A 17,729-nucleotide genomic window follows, 5' to 3' on the forward strand; every position below is an offset into this window, starting at 1 on the left:
TACAATTTGGTAAAAAGCACAATTGCCTAAAATATATAAGCTAACAAAAGCACTTCAATGTCGATCTTTGTTGAAGCAAAATACAATTTCTCTCAAACTCTTTAAAATTTACAAACATTTTAAAACAAAAATGCTTTGATATATACCAAGTATGCCTGAATAATAGACATGAGATTAAAATGTGTGCTAAATACAACAGACAAGCTGAGTATAAGGGAATTGTTTCATGATATTTTGACTAAGGCTCTACCAACATTATTATGGGCCTTACCACAAAGCATGTTACTTTCAAAATAATTGTAGAAAAATATTATTATAAATAGTTGGAGTAGCCTTAGGATGTGCAAGAAGTTAATATAACTATACTATTATGTTTTATTCTTCAACCTATTACATATTTTAGCTCAGAAACATTAGGATGATATACCCCCAAAATATATACATCAGTAGACAGTTCATTATCTTGTATGAGACAGGATAAAATTATTTAAAGATATTATTGGGTTATCTTAACATTGTAAGAATCATTTATGTCTAATTCTTATTCTTGCCTGACAGATATGCAAACCAGCTTTAGTTCTTGGAGTGAGCATGAAATTAAAATAGGGAAATCCTAGTATTTTCTAGTATTGTGCAATCAAATTTCATTAAATGCCAGAGTAAATGCCAGCTATGTAATCAAAGTCTATATTGCTTATTTATGTAACTTATTTTTAGTTTATCATTAATCTCCTATGAAAGGAATATAATGTTTTTACAGAAGAAAGGATATATATTAAACAGGAAGCATTTAAAGAAAAGTCAGCCATTTATTAATTTTACAAAGTTCTAGTTGGTGTAGCAATTTTTAATTATCAAAAATTAATTCTATATGATCAGGTAAGCATAGGTTCTTTGTATTAAAAAGATAAAATATTTTATTCACTTCTAGGCTTTTAATGTTAGAAAGATAAGGAATATTAATAGTGTCACTGTATTAAAGAAACATATATCAAATCTTATATGCTAAATGCAGTGAATGCTTGTACTTTCCAGGATGCCATTAGAACCCTTATACTCCATGTATGAAGGACAAGAGAGGGCCAGAAATAAGATATAGATTTAATCATTAAATATATTTAATCATTAAATATATATTATGGCCATAATTGGCATAAAATAAATGGTCATAATATGACAGATTTCTTGATACTAATATATATTATTATATTTTATAGATATTGGTATGTCAAAATTTCTAAGATAAACCTAGAGGTTGAAATATTATATCAAAAACATTTAAAGGAGATAAAATATACACAAACCTAAATACAGTGAAACCAAAATAATGTGGAAACTAGAATTTGCTCTACATTTCTCCCTAACAAGAAAACATTTTTCCCTCAACTACACCATGTTACGGCAAATGGCCTGTTACTTTGTATATTTTGTATATGTCATGGCTATGTCTACAAATATGAAACATCTAGAATAAAATTAAAAAATTTAACCACTAAAGATATTTTTTAAGTGGTTGTATATGAGCTTATCATGTTAAGATAGCCAGAAGATGATCAAATTTCCCAAAGTGATAAAGTTGAATATCTTGATAAAAGGTATTTGTTGTTTTATAGATGTTTGTTCTATTCATTACAGATTGTAAGTCTATGTTACCTAAAGGTGTGAATAATAAAGGAAACCATGATTTTATCCTGTACCTCCTATGTTCTTCTGGCTACTAAGATTTCTTTAATTCCCTTAAAAAAGCAAAAACATTTAAACTTAAGCACATCCAAACCCTCTTGTTACTAGACCACATATGGGGCTAGTTGTTTTCTATTGTTGGACACAATAGTTATCTAAGATTCTACTTAACAGAATCAGTAGAGGAAGATGGAGTAAGAATTGAATCCTCTGCTCTGAAATCTTTTCTAGGATGAAAGTGTGGACTTCGAGAATATCGAGGTTTCAAACCTACAGATGAAGGCTGAGAAAAGCTTCTTCTCACAGAATGTAACCTTGGTTCCTATTAAGAGATTTAAAGAAAATTAGGGTCTTAATGCATTTTAAATGGCTCTATTTTATAATTAACCTAAGGGAAAGATTTAGAAAATAAGATTAACTGGGCCTGGATTCTGTGAAGAACAGGTGTGCTTTAGGAAATTCCTTTCCACTAGAAAGAGCAGGTTACCTTATAACTTACTGCTGGACAGGGAAGCAGGCATCCTATAAAAAGAGTCTCACTTCAAGGAATCTGAGAAAAGCCATATCCAATGGCATTTCTAAATTACTAGGTTATGTTTCTTTGTATTATCTCTGAAGTTGATAATGTTTTGTTAAAAAAATATTTACATAGTTATGATATATGAAATTAGAGTCCGATCCTACAGGTGACAGAGCAACTATCTAGAGAAAATTATTAATATACTTGATGTTAGAGTAACATTTTATCCTACTGTTAAGTCAAACATCCAATGAATAGACTCTTGTGTTCCAACAAATGATTTTTTTTGAGATAGTCTCACTCTGTTGTCTCAGGCTAGAGTGGCACGGTGTCATTGCTCACAGCAACCTCAAACTCCTGGGGCTCAAGCAATCCTCCTGTCTCATCCTCCTGAGTAGCTGGGACCACAGGCATTTGCCACAACACTAAGCTAATTGTTCTAGACAGGGTCTGGCTCTTGTTCAGGCTAGTCTCGAACTCCTGAGCTCAAGGGATCTTCCTGCCTCAGCTTTCCAGAGTGCTAGGATTACAGGCGTGAGTCACTGCGCCTAGCCAAACCAACAAATGGTTTTTATTTGATCCACTGTTGAACATAAGGATTGCTGGAGATAATGTTTTGCTCATAAAGCTAAATAAAACTTTGGAAGTAGTACTTAGGCCAAATCAACTGCCCAGCCCACATCTAACAACAGAAATTTAATAGTAAGCATTCTAGTTGTTCTTCTAAAAACTTAACTAGTATGTATAGTTAAGAGAAATGAACTAAAGTTTCTAAGATAAAAGGCAAAACTTCTCTAGAAAGGTTATGTTTTATTTTTCATGATTTGGGCCCATAGGCCATTGCATTGACCTACAAGACTCTGAGCATGTCTACCAACAAGGAACAATTTGCCAATACTAAACTAAGTCATAAAAACAATGGGTAATTTTTTATGGCATATTAGACTTACTTGCTTCTAGTGTTAAAAATGTTTTAAATTGTGCAGTTAAGCAGTTCATTTATATTGCTTCAGGATACTTTGTGAAGTTATAAACTAACTATATAACCAGAAATGAAATACATTTATGAAGTACTGAAATAATAATAAGTTAAAGATAGTTGGTCAAAATCAGTAGCATGAGAAAATTCACTCCAGTGACATAAGACTATAGCTAACCTTAGACACATAAATTTTGAGCTAAGGAGACTACAGTGGACAATTATGATAATGACCCATTTATCTTACAACCATATCAAATTTTATCAATATAAAAAGAGGCATGAGTCTGTAACTGTCGCTAGGATATAAAAAAGTAAACTAAACTAGCTATCCCCCAGATAGCAAATACTACATGGAAAGTCTTCACAAAGACTGATAAATGCCTATATTGCAGCTATTAGCAAGAATAATAAAAAGGAAGAAAGAAGAAAAACATTTTTTTGTTGTTGGTGGACTTTGTTTTCAAAAGCACTAGAAATGTGCCTGTTGTGTTCCCAAACTGTAAATAGTTGATGGCACGGCCTACCTGTATCTTTGTTATCTCAAGTACTGAAATTTTTCTGGGATACGTTGGAAGCCCTTTCTTTTCCCTTTTCTTCCTTCTTATATTTCCCAGAATACTGACTTGCCCATACTTTAAAAGAAAATTTTCAATGAACAATCTTTTAAACAATTTTTTAATCTAAACAAATTAAATTTTAGGGAAATTCTCTTTCCACTATTTTGGCTAGGAAACTGGTTCATACTTCGGTTACTTGATAAAAGCATGATTAAACAGTTTCATATTTATCACAATTTGTTTCTTTTGTTCAGAACTGAAATATTTTGATTCAGATTCCCAGATGCTTAAGAGATTACAACAGAGATCTATTTAATTTTAGTGATTCAATGAAAGATGGTCCATAATTCTTCAGTAAGACAAAAATTATTTCTGAAAATATTTTCTTTAAGGATCTTTTCTCTTCCTCTCTTGCCCTCCACAAAATCACTTACCTGCTTATAGGTGACCATTTTTTAGTAATTAAAGTTCTGAGTTCTACCACTTAACACTAATGTCATTTTGGGGAACTGTCTTAACCTTATCTAAACCTCATTTCTTTTATTAAAAATGCTTATCTCACAAAAATATCAAGTGGATAAAAATGAGATAATACATGTGACATGCTTATAAATTTTAAGTTGCTATATAAATACAAGGTATTACTCTTGCCTTGAAATAATATAGTAGACAGAAATGGTATTTGAAACATAATTTTATAGCACATCATCAACAACAAAGTTAATACAATTTTTACAAGGAATATCATCATGGACTTAAAACAATTGTTAATGATTTAACCAAAGCTTTTCTGTACAATAGTTAACACAGGTTAAGTTACTGAAATTTCAAGACTAATATATCGTAAGACTGTTCCACAGTTATTGACTCTTGTTTCTTCATGTATAAGATTCATGAAGAATCCTGAAGTTATATGATCCTGTGATTTCATGTTTATAATATAGAGAAACAGACTTACATCTAAACATAATTAAATCTGTTTATATAGCTGTTAGCAGTGGCTAAACTGGAAGCCATAAAGCTTTAAGGGTTAAAGTAATAGAGAAGCCTAGATCTACCCTTTATGGCTTAATCTCTTTTTAGACTACAGTTTACTTTTACAATTATTTTGTAATATATTAACAGGGTTAGTTACATTCCAGTTTCCCTGGGACAGTCTAGACTTATGCTTATTGTATTATTAGAATTTTAGTTTTGAAAAATAGTTTTTGAATAGAATGTTTTTATAGATATGGCAAACTTCGTTACTCAATACACATTTCAAAAATTATATAACTTTAAAATTATTTTTGATGCCCCCTTTCCCTCTCAAGTATCTGTATTTGGATGATAAACAGATGATTACCCATATAATAAGAAGTTGGAGCAGAGATCAGCAAAATTAAGGACTACTACAAGGAGCAGAAGTGAAAGTAGAATTTAGAATGATAAAACATCAGAGTACCTTGTCTATGGGTAAATAGGCTTGATTTCTAGAAAGGTAATAAAAATCAAATGAAATCTGCTTGCTCAGTAGGAGTGAGATTCAAGAGAAAACATTTGCTGGAGAACAAGGACTCCAAATTTTGAGTACATAAAATGATCTTTCAGAGAAGCTCAGAATTACATTGGGACTTGGTAAGTCTCTAAGAATCTGGTTATTTCTGAGAAAAGATGAAGTTATGTTATTAACACATAGCCCTATTCAGACAGATTGTAATTACAAGTTCTGTCTTACTATAATGGCACAAACTATTAACAATAGAGAAAAGGGCCAGGTGCAGTGGCTCAAGGCTATAATATAATTCTAGCACTCGGGGAGACTGCAGTGGGTGGATTGCATGAACTTAGGAGTTCGAGACCAGCCTGATCAAGAGCAAGACCTCCTCTCTACTAAAAATAGAAGAATCTAGTTGGCTGTTGTGGCGGGTGTCTGTTGTGCAAGAGAATCACTTAAGCCCAAGAGTTTGAGGTTGCTGTGAGCTATGATGATGCCATGGCACTCTACCCAGGGTGACAGCATGAGACTCTGTTTCAAAGAAAAAAAAAAGGAAAGAGAAAATAAAAACAGAAAAACAATAGAGAAAAAACTGCATGACCTGAGAATAAATCATGTTAGTAAAATCTATATCGTTGGTTACCTTTACCCTAATGTGTGAAGTTGTTTGCCTTGAGGGATGTTTGATAAAGAAAGATCAACTGGATGATTTATATATAAAGAAATGACTTTTGGGATGAATTTTGGATATTTCTCCAAAGAATTCATCATTTAGAAGAAAACAAGGGAAGTAGAATTCTCTGTAAGGGGAATGCAAACTTTAAACAAAGATGACAGTCTGAAAGTAATTTTCAAGAAACAAATGAATGAGTTGAGTGTATAGTGTTAGGTTTATATTACAAATCAAAGTTTGAATCTTTAAAATAAATTTTTAATGAAAAAAAAATCTTGTACTAAAAAAACCCTCACATCATCCTTTCCTCAGTTTTCCTGCCTTTTTTTCATATCATGGCATACCCAGAAAATGGTAGTTTTCACATAGTACCCTGGAGCTAATAAGCCTGTGTTTACTGGAGGTGATATAAAAAGATTTCTTAAATTCCCCATTGCTACTAATATGATTACTAAGGTAACAAAGTCATTTATTTCTTGAGGAATGGGGAGAACATAAATAAATGCTTATAATAAAAATAAATAAATAATATTGTGGCTTACAGACCACAATACAGACAAATACATCTCCAGTTCTGTAGAAAAGTATCAGTAAACAAAATTACAAAATTAAGTATGTTTAATTGTATTTCTTTTATCTTAGAGCTTTATTTGAAAATAAAAGCAGAGATGACAGTGCATAAATAATACCTACATAATAATATCCTTAAGCCCTATCATTTTCAGTCAAGAAGACTAGCTGAATTGGATAGGTTAAGATAAGACTCACGATCTATAGAAATTTGGAAAATTATGTTCAAAACAGAAAACAGGTCCTTTAGAATGCTAGTTTCCAGAAGAGGGAAAAGCCAGAATGAAGGGAGGTCTTTCTCATTGTCAGCACACTCAGGTTTTTTTTTTTTTTTTTTTTTTTTTTAAATCTAAACAAGGATATGGTAAAGTTGGAAAAGGGATATCCATGTGGGTAGACAGAAAATTCTTCCCTGATTAAAAGAGGACAACTTGTAAGCTTAGGGAGTTCATGGGACAGGAAGAATACAGTTTGCTTTCCAGTTTGGAATTTTCCAAGGTGAAAACTGTTATGTACTAAAATCAATCAGAGACAGGGACCTAGAGAGAATGCCACAAAATTTGTCAGTGGTAAGTAATGGGAGAAAATAAGTGCTGAGAAGTTTGGGGCAGTTAAAGACTGTACCTCAGGAAAGAAACCTGACTTTCATTAGAAAATAAAGTAACAATACAATAAACTACCAGCTCCTAAAACTTTTCCCAAGAAAGAAAAACTCTTACAGATGTGTTTTATCTTTATTACCTCATGAAGGAAAAAAAACGGAGAAGAAACAAGTAAAAATCTGGTCAAAGGACTTTCTTATTAGACATTCTTCCTTCAGGCTCAAGGACAAACCAGAATCTTAAAGGTATATTCTCCACAGAAGTGAGAGGATCGAGGATCCCCCAGATTTTTTCTGGTAAGAAACAACCAATTTTTGTTCATTTCCTGAAGTGAGAAGACAGCAAAGAAGGAAAGGAAGGGCTTTCGTATAGAGAGGCTGCTTCTCATACTGTTTTCCAAAGGGAAGAAATATACCAAACAGATGTATACGACCTTCAAAGAAATACGAAATGATAATACTGTGTGGGTACATTTCTTGACAGAAATGCAAAAGTGAGGTTAACATACCAACTTCATTGAGAAACTTATCACCAGAATATTACTAAATAATGAACTCCTGGCTTCTATTAACTACAAAGTACATTACCAAATCAGGAAAACTGACGAATGAATAGATGGGAAATTTATGGGTTACGTGTTTTAAAAATAAGTCAGATGTCAATACAGTATCTTTCCCTACCTTAAATAAAATGCCTGATGTGGCCTGTTACTGTGTGTTTATACTTAACTATAATCAGGCTTGGCATACATTAATTTATACTATTTTAAGCAGCATACCTATAAAGAATGAAAAAACTAGAAATCCTTAATCTATTGGTTCACTAGTTTGAAATTTTTGCCTGTTATTTTATATTTGTGGATCCTACCATCAAGATAATCATGAAACTAGTATACAGAAAACTAAAACTGAAGGATTATGTCACAAGGAAAGAAGAAATAAAAAAAGGACAATATGAAATAAAGTAAGTCTCTTAAATAGTACTTGATTTTTGAGAGGAACTAGAAGAATACAAAAAGTATTAGCAAATTTATGCAATACATAAAAACAAAAGACAGAAACATAGCAGGTTCAACAAACGGCAGCCACTCTAGCTGCTAATCAGACAGTGGTATTCAGCACAGAAAGGACAAAACCAGCTGCCGTATTTTTAGGAATTTATGCATAGGGATGTAAACACTGAATATAATAGAAAGAATACCAATTATGAATATTATTTATATAATCTTTTGGGTAAAATTTTGCCCTTTTCCCCTTTTAATTCTATAGATATTTCAGATTAAGTTTTAGTCAAAGTAATAGATGTATGTTACAGCTCTTCTGGAATTGGTTTAGCACATTTTATGGTCCTTACCAGAAGACACTAAAAAAAGGTGTCTAGGTCTAGGGGCCAGTAATTTACTATGTAGTAACAATAAAGCATGATGAAGCATGATATTGAAGTTCAAGTGTATACCCTCTTAAAGTACTTTCTGGTCCTTTAATTCCATATTTTAATACTACTCAAGCACAATTTTTGGGAAGGATACAATGAATTTGTGTGTGTGACTACCATTCACTATTTTCTACTTAAGTATAGCATAAATCCATTCCTACAAATGGAAATTATCATATATGTTTGTTTGAAAATATTATACGGCTCTTGTTGGTAGAAATGTATAAGGCAATCTTTTATAACCTAAATCATACCTCTTTCCAAGCAATCCTGAAATCTAACAGTGGAAGTTTTAATTTTCCAAGATCCTCTATCTTTTGACTTGTTACCATCTTTTTATCTCTGATCATATTAGGGATTTTGGAAAACAGGTCGCAAAGTTACTACCTTATGATTAGGTACAATACCTGTATTAACCATTTTACTCTAACAAAGTGAATTTCAGATAATTTCATTAGACTGGCCTTTCAAAATGGTCCTAAGTAAGAAAAACCTTACTTTTGAAAGTTATCTATTGGAACTATAACTACAAAACAGAAAAAAAAATGGGGTTCAGTTAGTATGAATAAGGAAAATTTCCATCCTCTCAATCTGTATCTGTTTTTAAAAGTAACATGTTTGAGCTCTTGGAGTAGGCCATGAAGAATGTTAGATGGTATCTTTCTTCCATATATTCAGACTGTCAGTATATTCCAAAGTTTCTATTAGATTCTCAAAAATGAATTCCAAGAAAGTATGTATGCATGAATAATTATGTGTGTGTGTATATAAGTAATGTGTGCATGTGTGAATGTTATTATTTATATATGTGTATGCATGTAATCTCCATAGCTGTGGAAGAAACACACTTGGGTATCAATTATTATCAAAATTCCTTATCCAATAATACATCGTTAATTTTTATTAACAGTCCAGGATCTGTTTAGCATCTTGTTTAACATTTTGAAAACCAAACCATTAACTCTTCAGTTCTCAAGGATAGTGCTATTAAAAGAAGATTTCTAACATCAGTTGGTTAATAATTTTTTAGTTACAGAACAAAAAAATTTTGAAATTTCATTGTGGGACTTGGTCTATTTACATTTCTAAAACTGAGAATAATTAACATATATGAAATCCTTGTATGCTAGTATAAACTCCTAGGGTCCTCTTGTTCTCATGAAACCATTTGGCAAATTTATTCATTATGGTTTCAAGAGAAAACATCCTATTTGAATCGCCAGGAAAAACTTTGGGATCTATATCTTTTTACTTTTACTGCTGCACAGCATAGAATACATTTAGAGTTGGAATAGGAAAAGGAAAGGATAGGTTTATTGTGGTAATGCCAATTTTTATGGCTTCTCCTCCTGTTTGAAAATTAGGAAGTCAGTGAAAGAACTGCAAATGAGTGTAAAGAGGAATAGTTCTTGTACTACAGAAATTTGAGAGCTTAAAAACCTTTATGATTTGTTCTGTATCTTTTAAACCAGTGTCCCCTCCACCATTTCCAAATTTTATAATAAAAATTGGTTTTAGAATCAGAATCTAAAGTTTTCTTTTGGTATAATAGTTTTGCATTTTATGAGAGCAATTTTCTTTTAAAAAATTAATCATACATATAATTGCTTATGTTGCTAGCATATAAGAAAAGGTTTAAAGATTAAAACATTCAAAGGACACTAATACAGTGGAATATCTGTCAGTGTCATGGGATCATGTCAAAGGTGAACGTTTCTTTTATAAAATCCCTTAGGTGGATTCATATTTTATAAAATTTGGTTACAAATGAATTATGTCATAGGAAGATTGCAGTATTATCTCAAACATTAGAGAAAAATGTAACACAAGTCAAATTAATCGCATACTGATCATATTGGTGGTATTTCTAGTATTTGTAAAATGGTATAAAAAAGGGAGTATAAATACTTTCAAATTCTGAAAACCATGGCAGAAACAAAATTAAATAAGGAATAGCAGTAAAAAATAAAAAATTATACAAAAGCATATTAAATGACAAAATAGCAAAGTAATACAATGAAATATTAAAATTAAATAATATACTATCTTCTAAAATGTATGAAAGGATTAAAAATTCTTTTAGAATTGGAAATGATCTTGTCCTAAATAAATAAATATCAAAGAATATGAGACATAACATCTAATAGTCTGAGGAGAAAAAAAATAACACAGCAGAGAAAATGAAAGACACCTCACTATTCCCAATGTGGTTATTATTTATAGAATGGATAAAACATGTAGAAAAGGTTACTACAGTTAGATAAAACACATAAAAATCCCAACATGTCATATCTACCTAAATAATTTTGTAGAACAGTTGAAAAAGCAAATTTCATCAAATTTAGACAGCTTATAGTGGAATAAATAAGTATGGTGAGGTATTAACTAACCCTAAGTTTCACAACGGGCAGCTTCTAGCCGGTTCGTTGAAGCTGGATCTCGGCCACACAAGGATCATTGGACAAGAAATCTGTTGAGTTGGACTAGAGCTGCCCAAGTGTCTTAATAATGAATGCTCCACACTGTCTGTTAAGTAAAGAGAAAATACAGATCAGGAAGACCGAATAAAAAAAGGAGTAAATTAGAATAGATGAGTGTAGACTATCAACATTTACTAAATACTTGCAGAACATGTGGTCCTAATTACATTAGAAATGTTAGGAAGAGAGAGGTTAGAAATTAGGGGTCCGGAACTCAGAAATTAGGAGGGGTTCTGCTCCCTAAGTGCTGTCCAAAAGAATTTTCTTTCTTTCTTTTTTTTTTTTTTGAGAGAGTCTCACTATATCACCCTTGGTAGAGTACCGTGGTGTCACAGCTCATAGCAGCCTGAAACTCTGGGCTCAAGTGAGTCTCTTGCCTCAGCCTCCCAGGTAACTGAGACTACAAGTGCCCACCACAATGCCTGTTTTTTTGTTATAGTTGTCATTGGGTTTTTTTTTTTTTTTGCAGTTTTTGGCCGGGGCTGGGTTTGAAACCACCACCTCTGGTATATGGGGCTGGTGCCCTACTCCTTTAAGCTACAGGCGCTGCTCACAGTTGTCATTGTTGTTTAGCAGGCCCAGGCCAGGTTTGAACCTGGCAGCCCTGGTGTATGTGGTCAGCGCCCTAACCACTGACCCATGGGCACTGAGCCCAAAAGAACTTTCTGTGGTGATAGAAATGTACTGTATCTATGTTGTCAAATATGGTGGCCATTAGTCACATGGGGCTATTTAATGTTTAAAATGTGGCTAGTTGTAATTGAGGAACTGAATTTTTAATCTCATTTAATTTCAATGGTTTAAAAATTGAAATTAAATAGTCTCATGTGGCTAGTGGGTACCATACTGGAGACAGCATGGCTCTAGGGATGCAAACTTGTTTTCTAAAACCAAATTCTGTAGACTAGCCTGAAGTTCCCTGATCTGTTTAATACTGTCCAGTACCACTATATATTGTTCATTCCTGTATTCTCAGTATCTAGAACATTAGCAAGCACAAGGTAGGTGCTCAGTTAGTATTTGTTGAATGAATAAAATCTATTATGATTATCATATACATATAGCTATTCATGTCTAGTCAACTACTCAGCTTATTGGCTATAACTCAATATACTCTGTTCTTCTCAGGAGAAATACAAAAATGAAGTCAAACTTTTACATATGTGAAATTACTTGGTTAAAGATTTAATGTGCTAGAAAGAACAAGGAGGAATGCTAGTTTCATTATATTCATATATTAATTTAAATTGATAAATATGGGGAAACTAAATAGAATATTTAATGGTAAGGATGTGGATAAAAGTTGATGAGGATGATGAGAGAGAAAAAACTAATTTTAGATTTAAAGAAACTAAATTCAGATTTTATGCATGACTAAAAGCTGAAAACTGAAGGAGAAGAAGGCTTGAAGAAATAGATGGTAATCCCATTGGGCCATGAGCTTTGTAGAGGAATTTGGCAATGGAGAGGAAGTTAATACAGTTGACTCTTGAACAACAAAGAACACAGGTTTGGATTGCATGGGTCTACTTATACACAGATTTTTCTCAGTAAGTATATTGGAAAATTTTTAGGGATTTGAGACAATTTGAAAAAACTCGCAGATAAATTGTGTAACCTGGAAATATCAGAACAATTATAAGAAAAAGGTATGTCATGAATGCATAAAATATATGTAGATACTAGTATATTTTGTCATTTACTATCATACTATTTATATACAAATCTGTTACAAAAAGTTAAAATTTATCAAAACTTACAAACGTAGCTTGTATGTGGCACTATTCACAGTTGAAAAATGTAAACAAATGTAAAGATGCAACATTAAATCATAAATACATAAAATTAATGGTAGTACATACTGTAACACTGTAATAACTTCGCCACCTCTTGTTGCTAGGGTGGCAAGCTAAATTGTAAGTACCTGCTTAAAATGCAATAGGATGATGATTATCTCTGTGTGAGCAGTTTATCTCTTCAATAAATTGTGTAAATTCATCTTTCTACTTTATTGCATCACTGTAAAGTGATTTCTCTTGGTTTGCACATATTTTTTGTGTTTAGTGCAATACTGTAAACTTTGTATAATACCACGGGATCCATATGACATGCCAGTAGTGATGCTGGCAGTGCTCCTAAGAAGCAAAGTCATGATATTCCAAGAAGAAGTTGAATTGCTTGATGTGTACCATATATTGAGGTCTGCAGCTGTAGTTGCCTACCATTTTGAGGTAAATGAATACAGCATTAAGGACCACTGTAAGAAAATAAAAGGAAATTCATGAAGTCATGACTGCAGCTTATGTCAGCAGACATGAAGACCACGTACATTTTGCAAAATATCTTTATATCTTGACATCATGTAGCAGGAACCATAGACTCTAATATGATTCAAAAAAAGTCATTAAGTGACAAAGCAAAAGGAAAGTGAAGGACCTAAAGCTGGAGAATTTAATGCCAGCAAAGGACAGTTTGATGATGTTAGAAAGAGGTTTGGCTTAAAAAATGTCATGCTAACAGGAGAAGCACCTTCTGCTGACCAACAGGTAGCAGATGAATTCCCAGACACTGTTAAAATTATTGAAGATATTTGTCTGAATAGGGTTTTTGTTGTTTTTAAAGAGATGGGGTCTAGCCATATTGCCCTAGCTGACAAAGTGCAGTGGCTCTTCACAGGCATGATCAGGGTGTACTGCAGTCTCAAACTCCTACACTCTGTATAACAGTCTTCCTGCCTCAGCCTCCAAAGTAGGTTGATAGGCATGTGCCACTGTGCCTCACTGAACAGGTTTTAATGCAGACAAAAGTGCCCTGTTCTGTAAAATAATACCACATAAGACATACATATGTAAGGATGAGAAGCTAGCACCAGGATTTAAGGTAGGAATGGATAGGCTAATTCTACTGCTGTGAGTTTATGATGAGGAAAGGGAAAAGATAAACATGTGATGCCCTAATTCCGTTTTGCTAAGGACTTTGCTATGTGCTTTCAATACTCCCCCTTTAAGCTCAGCTGAGAGTTGCAGAGTTTAGTAAAAACTGCAATATCCTGTGAAGCCACAGCTCCCCCTTGTAAGCACTCCCCTTACTATATAGATCTAACTTTACACTTGCCTTGTGTTAAAGACTCCTCCACTTCTGAAAGCACCTAAAAGTTTGTGCCCTGCTTTTGGGGGTCGAGAGACATTGTGGCGTGAGCATGCTCTTGACCTCTGGCCAATAAAGGACCCCTGCTTAATTTGTCCTCAGTGTGCTGGCATTTTCTCTATTCTACTTGGATGGGGCATAACAAACACCATCTGACGGTCTTTTGGATGTATAGCAAGAAGATCTGGACGAGAACTCTTTTTGGATTGCTTCTATTGATGCTTTTTCCCTGAATTCAGGAAGTACTTTTCTAATAAAGGACTGCTTCCCCATCCCTTAAATGACATTTGATAAGAAAAAAAAATATGGACTACTTGTTAAAGCTCTTCTGATATTGGACAACACCCCTGGCTACCCAGGATCCCATGAGTTCAACACTGAAGTTACTGAAGTAGTCTACTTGCCCCCAAATACAGTGCCTCTAATTCAGCTTCTAGATCACAGGATCATAAGGACCTTTCAAGGTCATTACACATAGTACTCTATGGAAAGGACTGTCAATGCTATGGAAGAGAACCCCAATAGAACATCATGTAAGTCTGGAAGGATTACACCATTAAAGAGGGTATTGTAATAGAAAAAGCTGTGAAAGCCGTCAAGCCTAAAACAATAAATCCCTGCTAATGAAAACTGTGTCCAGATGTCGTGCATGACTTCACAGGGCTTACTTAGGACAAAGCCAATAAAAGAGACTGTGGACATAATAGAAAAGGTAGATCGTGAAAAGTTTCAAGATACAGATCTTGGAGAAATTAAACAGTTTACTAGGCACCACACCTCAGGAATTAACAGAAGACAACTTGATGGAGACAAATGCTTCTGAACCAGTGCCAAACAATGAGGAAGGATTGGATTTAACATGGGTTAAAAAAGATACTCTATGCTTCTCCTTGCCTTCCCATGACAGATACATTAAAAATATTATTAATGAAGTGTGGGATACAAAATCCTACTGCTCGCTTTTATCATACGTCCTCAAAGTATAGGAAGATGTTATTAAAAAAAAAGTTTAGGAAACTATTCTGTAATGGATTAAGGTTTGATGAGTTGAATTTTAAGTCATGAAAAGTAAGGGGGTCTGGATTCTAAGGGGGAAATAAAAAGGATTGTGAAAAAGGGGAAAAGAACGTTCAATTAGAAGTAACGGTAGACTCAGAATGTAAGGAAACTAAAAGCTCAAACATAATTCGATATGGAAATAAAATGTGCTATTCAATGAGACAGATTTTCTCTTATAAAAGAAGCATAAAATTTACTTAGTACTGTCTCAACTAATACCTATCCTTATGCAGTAACTAATATCAAATTACCTTTTACCCACATTTACTCCTCAACTGCAATATTTTGGCTAGTAAGAATTTATGGCAAATGTAAATATTAGAACAGTTCAGAAGCTCAGGGTCAAATAATCCATGTTAACCCAAATGAACAGATTTGAAATAATTAAAAGTAGAAATATAACCAAAGCATTTATACTGTATTTCATATTATACTTTAAGGGGATACACTAATCTGATAATAGATTAACTCAAGAGACATCAAACTATGGCCTGCAGGTTAAATCTGATCATCATCTGTTTTGTAAATAAAGGTTTAGGGGAACACAGCTTTCCTCACTGTTTCTGTTTTGTCTATGGCTGTTTTCATGCTACTATGACAGAGTTAAGTAGTACTGCTAAAAAACACGGAGCTTAAAATATTTATAATCACACTCTTTTGTTGATCCTAGTTTAACCTTTTCAGGCTTGAAAGAAATTTTCAGGCTAAGAACTTCTGAAATCCTATGAACGAAAACCTTTTTTTTTTTTTTTTTGAGACAGAGCCTCCAGCTGTTGCCCTGGGCAAAGTGCTGTGGCATCACAGCTCACAGCAACCTCCAGCTCCTGGGCTTAAGCGATTCTCTTGCCTTGGCTGGAAATACAGGTGCCCGTCACAACGCCCAGCTATTTTTTGGTTGTAGTTGTCATTGTTGTGTGGCAGGCCCGGGCTGTATTCGAACCTCCCAGCTCTGGTGTATGTGTCTGGTGCCTTAGCCACTTGAGCCACAGGCGCCAAGCCGAAAGAAAAATCTTAATGAGAGGCTTTAAATGCCCACTATACTATTGCTGTGGACTGAAACATCTGTGTCTCCTCAAAATTCGTATGTTGAAACCTAATCCTCAGTGTGATGGTACTTGGAGGTAGGCCCTTTGGGAGGTAATTAGGTCATGACATTGATCCCTCTTGAATGGGATTAGTGCCTTTACACACATTAGAAGAGACAGGAAAGAGCTTTCTTCTGTTTTCTCTTTTTGCCTCATGAGGCTACAATGAGAAGAGAGGAGGCCAGCCGTAGTGGCTCAGACCTGTAATCTTAGCACCCTGGGAGGCTGAGACTGATGGATTGCTTGAGCTCAGGAAATTGAAACCAGCCTGAGCAAGAGGAAGGCACTGTCTTTACTAAAAATAGAAAAACTGGGGCAGTGCCTGTGGCTCAAAGGAGTAGGGCGCCAGCCCCATATACCAGAGGTGGTGGGTTCAAACCCAGCCTCGGACAAAAAAACCCCTGCAACATAAAAATAGAAAAACTAGCCAGGCATTGTGGCAGGTGTCTGTAGTCCCAGCTACTGGGGAGGCTGAGGCAAGAAGATTGCTTGAGCCCAAGAGTCTGAGGTTGCAGTGAGCTATGACATCACAGCACTCTACTCAGGGCAACAGAGACCCTGTCTAAAAAAGATAAAAAAAGATTGGCATCAGCAAACTGGGAATTCAAGTCTTCATCAGATACCAGATCTGCCAGCACCTTGATCTTGGATTTCGCAGCCTCCCAGCCTCCAAATAAATGGTTGTTGAATAATCCGACCAGTCTATGGTATAGCTGTTACAATAGCCTGAAGTAAGAAAACTTTATTTTGTAGAAAAAATAATTTATTACCATACTTAAATATATTGGATTCACCTTGATTAAATGAAAGTTACAATCAGAAATAAATGTTTAATAGTAACCTTGATGGAAGCTAAGAAACTACAAATACTAATATTTCCAAGGACATGACATTTGACAATGAAACTATTAATTTATAGAAAGCTACATTTGTTAGAATGTTTGTTGTAGAACTCTGTGTTTTTTTAAAGTGGTAAACTGTTACTTGCCATATCTGGTTGATCTTATTCCTCATCAACTTGCCACCTAGGTCATTGCTTTATCAAGTCTGAGTAGTCTCAACCAGTATGGAAGACTGTAAAGATCTTTTAGAATTAGGGGGTGGCACCTGTGACTCAGTGGGTAGGGCATCCACCCCATATACTGAGGGTGGTGGGTTCGAACCCGGTCCTAGCCAGCTAAAAACATCAGTGACAACTGCAACAAAACACCTGAGTGCTGTGGTGGGCACCTGTAGTCCTAGCTACTCGGGAGGCTGAGGCAAGAGAACTGCCTGACCCCAAAACGAGTTGGAGGTTGCTGTGAGCTGTGATGGCATTGCACTCTACTGAGGGCGACAAAGTGAGACTCTGTCTCAAAAAAAAAAAAAATAGGAAAATGTAGCTAAAGACAGTCCTCCTTATTTATATAAGTAAAATAAGTGACTCTTATAACACAGACATCCTTTTTTTTGAGACAGCG

The 17,729-nt window shown here is 34.2% G+C and overlaps 1 protein-coding gene and 1 pseudogene across 3 annotated transcripts in view; one reads left to right on the plus strand and one right to left on the minus strand.

The window, feature by feature from the left end:
• Nucleotides 1-1,846: 1,846 nt before the first annotated feature.
• Nucleotides 1,847-17,729, minus strand: part of BOLL (boule homolog, RNA binding protein) — a 69,722-nt gene continuing 53,839 nt past the window's right edge. For 2 of the 3 annotated variants that reach the window (XM_003802984.1, XM_012813507.1), the window contains one exon: nucleotides 9,366-11,024. In XM_003802984.1, coding sequence (XP_003803032.1) covers nucleotides 11,001-11,024 — 24 coding nt within the window. In that variant the 3' untranslated portion in view covers nucleotides 9,366-11,000. Of the gene's footprint in view, nucleotides 2,006-9,365; nucleotides 11,025-17,729 lie in introns of those variants that run through there. The other variant, XM_023508741.1, reaches the window with a different exon arrangement.
• LOC105888309 overlaps nucleotides 12,235-17,729 on the plus strand; it is a 16,238-nt pseudogene continuing 10,743 nt past the window's right edge.

The sequence above is a fragment of the Otolemur garnettii genome, unplaced genomic scaffold, assembly GCF_000181295.1.
Source record: "Otolemur garnettii isolate 467f Iridium unplaced genomic scaffold, OtoGar3 scaffold00270, whole genome shotgun sequence".
Classification (NCBI taxonomy): domain Eukaryota; kingdom Metazoa; phylum Chordata; class Mammalia; order Primates; family Galagidae; genus Otolemur; species Otolemur garnettii.